This window comes from Coregonus lavaretus, assembly GCF_964263955.1.
Source record: "Coregonus lavaretus genome assembly, chromosome: 4".
NCBI lineage: Eukaryota > Metazoa > Chordata > Actinopteri > Salmoniformes > Salmonidae > Coregonus > Coregonus lavaretus.
In genome coordinates, this window is record NC_139991.1 from 52,314,443 (window position 1) to 52,324,273 (window position 9,831).

The 9,831-nt window shown below is 43.5% G+C and overlaps 1 protein-coding gene across 4 annotated transcripts; it reads right to left on the bottom strand.

Annotated features, from left to right (window-relative positions):
* Positions 1-1,236: 1,236 nt before the first annotated feature.
* On the bottom strand, positions 1,237-8,602 carry LOC311128163 (mitochondrial fission process protein 1-like). 4 transcript variants are annotated; one of them, XR_014613191.1, is made up of 5 exons: positions 8,225-8,394; positions 5,072-5,199; positions 4,511-4,743; positions 3,384-3,507; positions 1,237-2,319 (listed from the first exon to the last, which is right to left on the bottom strand). XR_014613191.1 is itself a non-coding variant. In XM_084160151.1 (4 exons), the coding sequence occupies exons 1-4, from the start codon at positions 8,292-8,294 to the stop codon at positions 3,435-3,437; spliced, it is 504 nt and encodes a 167-aa protein (XP_084016277.1). In that variant the 5' UTR covers positions 8,295-8,602; the 3' UTR covers positions 1,237-3,434. The 4 variants fall into 4 exon arrangements, 1 of the variants encoding a protein (XP_084016277.1); XR_014613192.1 differs by having other exon boundaries at positions 2,785-3,507; XR_014613193.1 differs by having other exon boundaries at positions 2,470-3,507.
* Positions 8,603-9,831: the final 1,229 nt, after the last annotated feature.

Below are 9,831 nucleotides of genomic sequence, written 5' to 3' on the forward strand. Positions count from 1 at the left end.
GTTAAACAATCAGGCGCACCACCAGGTCAGTCACCATGGGTATCGCCAAAACAAGAATAATCAATTACTTTGTCCTAAATGACAGCTTACCAACAGGGGAGAAACATAAAATATGAACTAGTCTATCCCAAAGAAACATCCATTCTGACAGCCTAGAATCTCCTAGGTCCAGATTTGGCATGCATTGTGCCATGTAGCAGTCCCAGTAGCAATCGATTCATCAGTAAACCACGAGGGCCTCTTGTGGATGTTTCATGTAATGGACATATGTCAGTATATGATTTTTACAAAAGGCAGGAGGAGCCAGGGAACTAACATGTATTAGCAATTTTTATTTTCAAGCAGGGCAGAAAGTAAATTGGTTAAAAGTTTGTCAATAGGTCTCTGCTGGGCCGGTAGCCTATTCTACCTCCCCTCCACACACACAGGTAGTAACCCACAGCCAGAGCTCCCATAGCTGTCAACAACACCATAGGGACCACCAGGAACAGAAACCAGACTGGAGACTCAGTCAGTTCACCTGAAAGATACAATGCAGTTTCAATGAGTCAATGGCCTAAACTACAAACCAAAGTATTGCAAAAACACACTAAAGGTGATTATTGAATGATTGATAAGACGTCAGCTCACCTTGTTCATCTGCACCAAGAGACTTCTTGTCTGATTCAGAGGGATGAATCTCATCTGATTCATAGGGATGAATCTCATCTGATTCATAGGGATGAATCTCATCTGATTCATAGGGATGAATCTCATCTGATTCATAGGGATGAATCTCATTTGATTCATAGGGATGAATCTCATCTGATTCATAACTCTGTGGAGTCTCCACAGAGATGGTCCACTGGTCTACCCTGTATCTTATTCGTGGAACTCCTATAGGTGGAAAGAGGGTCACTGAAAAAGCCATTTTAACTAGCCATTTAGAATATCGTCCAACTTTTAATTTGTTTCCATATTAGCAAAATGTAAATGAATCCAAACTTTTAAAATGATAAAGCCAGACCTTACACATACATTTAGCAAGTTATCAAATTTGTTGGCATACCTGTTTGGGCCACAATTGTGGCCACAAGCATCAAGAACAGCACACTGTGGATAAACAACATAATTCTGACTATAGGCCAGCACTCAGGTCACCTGGACTTTTTATGTGAGCTAATGCAGCTAATCAAAATAATTGCTGTCAGCTGTGGATCGCTTACGACAAATGACTGAAACTAGACACTTGGCTCGTTGAGGTCTTTGATGTGATTGGCTTTGACAGTGGCACTGTAGGCATTTTATTGGTTAATCTATGTTGTGTTGTGTTGCTGCAGTACAATCTGCAGGGAATGAAAGCTGTGACTGCAAATTTTTTCTCAATGCAGCCAATGTTGTTTAAAATCAATACAGCAATTTGTCAGACCTTATTGTCAAACCACAAACACAATTACGCAACAATATCTCTTGGTGAGAGTTGTCAATCATAATTCCCCAGAGGAACGCTACTGAGACAATTCTGTGCTACTTGTTGCCAATGAGTGTGTTGTCATAACACATCCATAGTTACTCCTTTTTTTCCTGACACCACAGCATGAGAAATGTTGTACTGTGATATGGATTTGTGAAGGTTCAAGTACATTACTTGTATGTGCGACAGTGTTTTGGCTGCGTATGAGGGGTTGCCCATTCATTTAAACAAGTGTGAAATGAATACACATGAAGAATCTTATTCTCACCGAGAAACTTAAAATATGTTGAATATGTTAAATTGGAAGGAAAAAAAGATTCATTCATAAAAATGTATACAATACAGGGTGTTGTTTTTCTACAGTATATTTAAAAACAGTTTCAGAGTAGGGGGATAGCTAAATAGCTGCCCATTGTAGTATAACTTTCACTTTCAATGATAAATTACTATCATTTTGTCAAAGAAAATGTCTTTCAATTTCTCTGACTACTAAAAGAAAATGTAAATGTACATCAGTAGCAGGTTTGAACACATTTGAATTTTTAGGCTAAAACAAACATGTTATAAAATAAACATTCCCTTATGTTTCCAGCATGAAAATATATTGATATCGAAATATGAAATTGATTATGTGGGCAAATAATTAGAACGAAAAAACATTCAAACTATCACAAACATTTTGCGTTTTGGTGACTTTGGCATTTTTCACTTCACTAAAAAGTAATCAATATATTAAAAACACAAATGGACTTATAACTGAGAAGTTGCTAAATGTTAGTTCTGGTGAATGAACAATTGGCAACATTTCCCAATTCAGTATGTTACATTAATTTACATCAGGGCTCTCCAACCATGTTCCTGGAGAGCTACCATCATGTAGGTTTTCAAACCAACCCCAGTTGTAACTAACCTGATTCAGCTTATCAACCAGCTAATTATTAGAATCAGGTGCACTAGATTAGAGTTGGAGCAAAAACCTACACAACGGTAGCTCTCCAGGAACAGGGTTGGAGCACCCTGATTTATATATTCCAATAGCAATTCCCATTTTTGTATAAGATCACTTGGATTGCTTGCATAGTGCAGCACAGCTTTGTCTACTGATGGGTTCCTCTTCTAGAGTAGCCTAAATCTTTGGCAATAATTACAGTATTTTATGCATATTCCCTTCATATGCTTTCTGCATAGGGCATGTTACACAATAATTACAGTGCTTTCTATACCTTAGATGCTACCAAAGTAACTGAATCTTTAGTGCTAACCAACATTTCCAGAATTGTTACATCTATTCTGTTCACCTCGGTAATGAATGACAAGGGGCAAAAAAGAGCTAAGGTTAATCTAAAGACTGAACATTGACAAGTGCATCACAATATACTCTGTAAAGATCTATTCAAAGTGACAGACAACCGTACATAAGACCTTCTTTTTGAGGCAGAAATAAACAACAAACAAAAACAAAGGCAGATGTTTACATGTAATGAAAATAGGGTCTTAATGCCAGGTCTAAGGACATTGACCCAAATATTCCCAAATATGGCTAACATCAAGAGTTACCTTGTATATGCGCCAAGTGGAGGTCTGAAAATGAATAGGTGGGCTCTGCAGCCAGGGGTATTCAATTCCAGTCCTGGAGGGCAACACTGTCTGTTGGATCCCTTTTCCCCCTTATACAAAGTCATTGACTGGCCAAAGGGTCATAGATCCCCCTAACTTGGAGTTTAAAATGAAAAGATGAGAATAGACAGAGGGGCATAGACAAGTGGCAGACAGTACAGTGGCCCTGGAGGTCTGGAGTAGAGGAACCCTGCTGTATTGGCTTTGTGCTTCACAGTGATGTTACAGTAGTGGGATCAGCAGAGGTTTCAGATGGCTTGGGAGGAAGTCCTGTCTGGGTCAGAGGGTGGGAGGGTAAACTTCCTGGTGGAGCTAACCTGTCCAGGGACACTAGGACCAGGCTGCAGGGTGGTCGTGGTGATTATTAGTCGTGCCTCTCTCCTGCAGATTGACCGTAGACCTTACGCAGGCTGGAGTCCAGCAGGAAGTCCACTCCCCTGTGGAACACAAAGAAGGAGAAGGGCTTTAAGGTTTAAGAAACTGTCCTGGCTCCCTACAGGCGTCATCAAGTACATATAGGCCTATAGATATGAATGTGCTATGCACTCACCGCAAATCGCACAGCCATGTAAGATACTCAGGTTGTAAACGGTGGAGTCAATATTGTGAGTTGAAATATCCCATATTTTCAGAAATCGCATGTTGGCCTATTTAAACTGCTGTTCACTGACAACCGTGCAACTCAACAATCAGCCGTTTGAGAAAAGCCACGTGCTGCCCAAATTGCGGCCTTCCCGACTAATCAAACCATTTATGTGATCAAACATAACAGTCTTCAGAAGCCAATGATCCGTTATTTATAATCTGTAAATAAATGTAATGCATACCAGAGGTGGGGAACTCCATCCCAACCGGGGACGGAATATAACCAACCGTTCAGAGCTGGGGATGGCAGAAGCAGAGAGGGGGAATCCCCCATCCCTCCCTACAAACAGCACCCTGAATACACCTCTCTTCAACGACACCACATGGATTCAGATAAATAAGAATGGTGGCTACACATTTAACACTACAGAAAGCGAAAATAAAGGTCATTATGGTGTGCAACTCCTAATTTGACACTTAAAATGATCCATACATTTAAAAAATGTAATGCTGTTTGCTAAGGTAATGTGTGGATTTTTCCTCTCAGTGGGCTGGTGAACAGAAACACAGGCAGGCTGAGACGGTTAACTGCAGGCTAATACCTTGGCACACTTGGGACCATAAACATTGATGTGCAAACGTGCCAAAGTACACACGCTACTCTTATTTCTTCCTCCCGCTCACATTCAGGGTTTCTCTCGCTCTATCTTCTTTCTTTCTCACACACACACACACACACGTTTATCATGCTCGCTCTCTGTCTCTCGAACACACACTCCTTCACTGTCTCCCAGACACATAACGGGCACACACACGGAAACATTTCCTTCACTATCTAACCGCCCACCCACACACCTGTCGATGGGGTGGATGATGAAGGGGATGGTGGAGAGGCCAATGGCCGTGGTGGTCCACTTGCGTACGGAGAGGGGCAGGCGTGTTGTTTTGCCCAGGAGGTAGAGAGAGGCAGCACACACACGGTTGATGGTGAAGCCTGGGATAGCGACCGAGGCCAGGGCCTGCCATACAAACGTGTCCACCACCGCTACAGCCACTTTGGTTGTCTTCCCTGGGTTGTCACCATGCTCCTACAGCACAGGGATAGACACAGAGTGTGACATTCTGTGCTTCAGACCACTTTGTTTCAGTGTGGGAGTTGAGTTGTGTTCTATGAAACATTCTCTTTGGATTTTCTGGAAAAGTTCCATTTACTTTGCATGTGTTGAAAAATAATGTCATTTGGCAGTATTCAGAGAGTGTTAACTACATTTTTGGAAGTTCATAATATAAATGCTTCACAGGGCAATAATTCCACGACCCCTTAAAAGAATGGTAGCTCATATCAATTCAAATGAAGACATAGGATAAGAATGAGAACATAGAGCTTTGCTTTTACAAAATGTCCTCCTTCCTTACCACGGCAGCCTTCTTCCCCTTGTCCACAGCATCAGCGGAAACATACACGGTGGCAACTGCATATGTGGCCCATACAGCACTCACTGGCACCAGGGCACGGAAGGCCTCTCCCACCTCGTTGGCATAGCCTGTGGGCACAAGACGACATGCCAGGGTAAGATATGAGCGCAATTAAGGCTTTAACTGCCTCGTCTGTTGTGAGAGGCCTCTAAACAAATCATGACCAACCCCCACCGGATCAGAGCTGGGGGCCTGAGGTAAAACAAAATGTATTAGAATAATAATTCAAATGTCCCTCTTGGACCTCTGCCATGTAAAGGGGGGGGTACATTAATATTCACTTTTGTTTGGGGCTGTGGTTAGTAGCAATAACCCCCCTGACACATTTCGGTCCATAGAATGGGCGGTGACCTTTGGAGCAATATGCACGGTCCGCTCCAACAGGGTTGGAATGACTAATAATGCCCTTGGTCTGTCATTAGAACGCTTACACAGCTCCTCCTGCTGTGTTGGCTGCTGCTGAACCTGTACTGCCACCCTGTGGGCAAACATTATGCTAACGTCAGGTCTGTAGGCCTTTACACACCACACAAGGTTATATGAGCGATACACTACATACAAAAGTATGTGCACACCCCTTCAAATGAGTGTATTCGGCTATTTCAGCCACACCCATAGCTGACAGGTGTATAAAATCGAGCACACAGCCATGCAATATCCATAGACAAACATTGGCAGTAGAATGGCCTTACTGAAGAGCTCAGTGACATTCAACGTGGCACAGTCATAGGATGCCACCTTTCCAACAAGTCAGTTCATCAAATTTCTGCCCTACTAGAGCTGCCCCGGTCAACTGTAAGTGCTGTTATTGTGAAATGTAAACGTCTAGGAGCAACAACGGCTCAGCCGCAAAGTGGTAGGCCACCCAAGCTCACAGAACAGGACCGCCGAGGGCTGAAGAGCATAGCGCATAAATCTTGTCTGTCCTCGGTTGCAACACTCACTACCTAGTTCCAAACTGCCTCTGGAAGCAACGTCAGCACAAGAACTGTTAGTCGGGAGCTTCATGAAATGGGTTTCCATTGCCGAGCAGCCACACACAAGCCTAACATCACCATGCGCAATGCCAAGTGTCGGCTGGAGTGGTGTAAAGCTCGCTGCCATTGGAAAGCCTTCCTAGAAGAGTGGAGGCTGTTATAGCAGCAAAGGGGGGGGGAGGGACCATCTCCGTATTAATGCCCATGATTTTGGAATGAGATGTTCGATGAGCAGGTGTCCACATACTTTTGGTCATGTAGTGTATTTGTTTACCTGGTACCTCGTCCAGTCAGGTTACTTAGCTGGCTTACAACCTGGTAACGTGACCAACGACCAGTAGGCTATGGTTTAAGATGATATTGGAAGAAAGGAAAGGTGCTGGATAGCTACTCCAGGAGATGTGTTTCAAAGGTAGGATAGGCCTAATCTCCTTTTCCGGTGCTCCTATACTGTTTGTTGCGGGGAGCGCCAGTGCTATAAGTTGGCAGCACCAGTGCTATAAGTTAGGAACACCAGTGCTATAGCCTGGGTACCCCAGTCTGTTTTTTCTAACATTCTAGTCCTTGCCACTCATTATCATGCCAATGTCATGTTTGGTATCAAAAGGAGTTAGAATGATAGTGTAAGAGGTTTCAAAAGCGCAAACAGATCTGGGACCAGGCTACCAAAGAAAAAGTTAATTTAGAGCCCTGCTTGTACTTCTACTAACACACTGGCAGCACTAAACAAAAACAATTCAATGCACAGTCCAATTCTGCTACTTCAGTGAATCTGTTTCTGGGAAAGGTTATGCTACTCATATGGCAGAACAACAGCACATTCTGAACAGATTCTGTAACACTGTCATTTATGTTCATTTCTAACTACGTAGGCTACTGAATGTGCTTTACAATACACTGATCGATAATTGATTGGTGTTGATTATAATGCTATAAAGATGCTTCATGCTAAATGTTTACGACAGAGAGAGAGCCGGTCTGAGAGAGGAGTGAGAGTCAGTGGTAGAGGAGATAGACAGAGAGCTGTGCATGCAGGCCATAACTCCCGAGTGGCGCAGCAGTCTAAGGCACTGCATCTCAGGGCTTGAGGCGTCACTACAGACTCCCTGGTTCGATTCCAGGCTGTATCACAACCGGCTGTGATTGGGAGTCCCATAGGGCGGCACACAATTGGCTCAGCATCGTCCGGGTTCGGCCGGTGTAGGCCCTCATTGTAAATAAGAATTTGTTCTAACTGACTTGCCTAGTTAAATAAAGGTCAAATAAAATAAATTAAAATAACAGCACCGATCTGCAGCTGGCCCTGGGGTTATTTGAGTAACATAGCACATTTCAATGTCACCCCCAGCCAATAAGAACCCAGCAGAAAATGTAAATGCATTGCACAGTGGCTAGTGTTATTGATCCCTCCTGTAGCTCAGTTGGTAGAGTATGGCGCTTGCAACGCCGGGGTTGTGGGTTCGATTCCCACGGGGGGCCAGTATGAAAAATGTATGCACTCACTAACTGTAAGTCGCTCTGGATAAGAGCGTCTGCTAAATGACTAAAAAGTTAGAAATCAACACGATTGCCTTATGTGAAGGAGGAACAGATATCCTCTGTACACTTTTGACTCTAAGGTCAGTATGGATAAATGTTATTGCAATGCAGGGACAGCTATATTAATGTAGCTATTAGGCCTACTACACTGAGATTCCAGACATTGTATCATTTCAATGGAACTGGTGCTTAAATATGTGATGAGCGTTTACTTATTTGTCAATCCTAAATCACTACTAGGAAGTACCATGCAATTTACCCAACCCACTAACCTAACTAGCTAGCTGTTTGAAGGCAGCTACTAGATTGGTAGCTATTTGACTACATTAGTATTTGATCGTGTTGCTGAGCTTTGAATTGGTCGAAAGCAACCATTACAAAACAATATCAAGTATAGAGCATCTATTTATAAGTAGATCAAATTCAGACCAAAAACTGGCTAGCTCACGATCTAGCAACCCAGCTCGAGCTAGCTATATCTTGTACTAGTTTACGCTTGTTCTTAGCGTGAGAGGGATTAGACGGGGACATCCCCCTGGTTCAAGACATCCAAAAACAACACACTTTTATGGCATACCTAAGAAGCGGACCCATGTGTCACGATAAATGTCGACCTCCTTGCTCGGTTTTTCTTGAATTGGATCCATGCTTCGTCTTTAACCCCATGTACAGAGGTTTCTTATGCGTCGATAGAGTCCTAACTAGAAGCTGCGAGTCAAGTCTTGCAATGCGCCACACCGAGGGAGTGTCTAAGACTGTATGGTGCTATTCAGAAAGGGGAAAAAGCCTACTGTATTTGTCTGACTTCACATTTCTTATTGGTAAATTATTAGACTTATTATCTTGAGAATCAACCAGTATAAGCTTACAAATTGAATCTTCCACAGAGGGATAAAGTCCGAGTCCCGTGACAAAAGTTAAGAATTGATAGATAGTCCCTGATCACAATTTACATAATGCATACACCGGAAGTTAGCGGATAGAGGAAGAGAGAGGCCCAACTCCGCAGAAAATCTGTCTCCCTCCAGCAGATGGCGTTTTTTCGTTGTTTCGCCCACCAACTTTGAGAAAAAACACTTTATATCGGAGTTGTTTCGAGATGGCTATGCATATTCATTGCATGAGGCTAGTAACATAGCTTCGGCAGTTGACATCAACAACCCTCGGAGCCATGCAGCCCGCCGTGCCTCTTTGTGGACAACGACTCCCATTGTTAGGGCGGAGAGACATGTATCTTGTCAGTTTATCCCTAATCTTTGTTTAGGCGTGAAAAGTGTTATGTAGCACTATATTGGATCACTCCAATATCGTATCCTTCCACTCCGCAGGATACATTCTGAGTAAGAATTTCAGATTAGTCACTGGTAGTGCTGCGGCAGACCCCCTTAAATAGCTGCCGCTGCACTATTCCCATTCCCATCTCTTCATTTTCTCAGTTCATTCTGTTATGTATGGTACGACGTGCTGTACGTCGTACTGTACGTTGTTATGGTTTACGACAGTGTGCTGCGTTACGGATGAATGGGTTGTCAGAATGCGTGGCACATGTCATTAAACGACAGAGTGATGTTCAATGTGAAACTGTGCAGATGTCCGTTCTTCTACAACTAGGCTAGATATAACATTGGCGACGAAGATGGCTGAATTCAGTTTACCACCGCCAGCACCATTCCTCGCCGTGCCTGGCGAACCTCCAGTCCCGTGGAATAACTGGCTTGATAGTTTTAACACTTATCTAGAAGCTATGGACTTTTCTACAATCTCGACAAGCGGAGGACAGCACTGCTCCGTCACTGCCTTGGTACAGAGGGACAGAGGATTTTCAGAGCGCTTGGATCGGCTCCTACATTCACTGCTGCAGTCAGCCTCTTACGGAACCACTTCGCCGGGAAAGAGCGAGTGCTCCTCCGACGCTACCGGCTACGGAAGAGACACCAACGGCCGGGTGAGTCCATTCAAAGCTACGTGGCTAATCTGAGGGATTTGGCTAGCTCTTGTAACTACGGGACACTTCAGGACGAGATCATCAGGGATCAGTTGATAGAGGGGACGTTATGTGAAAAGACAAGGGAGAAACTGCTTTTGGAATCGGATAATTTACAACTAGATGGAGCTATTGAAATAGCACTCCAGGTTGAAGCGGCGTTGGAATGCTCTTCTATGCTAACAGACAGCTCTGCAGCA

Excerpts from the sequence above, each read along its gene's own strand:
- LOC311128163 (XM_084160151.1), bottom strand. The coding sequence starts at position 8,294 with ATGGATCCAATTCAAGAAAAACCGAGCAAGGAGGTCGACATTTATCGT. Across the intron at positions 5,200-8,224 it reads CACATGGGTCCGCTTCTTAG|GCTATGCCAACGAGGTGGGA; the intron begins GTATGCCATAAA and ends TTGTGCCCACAG. Across the intron at positions 4,744-5,071 it reads AGGGGAAGAAGGCTGCCGTG|GAGCATGGTGACAACCCAGG; the intron begins GTAAGGAAGGAG and ends CCTGTGCTGTAG.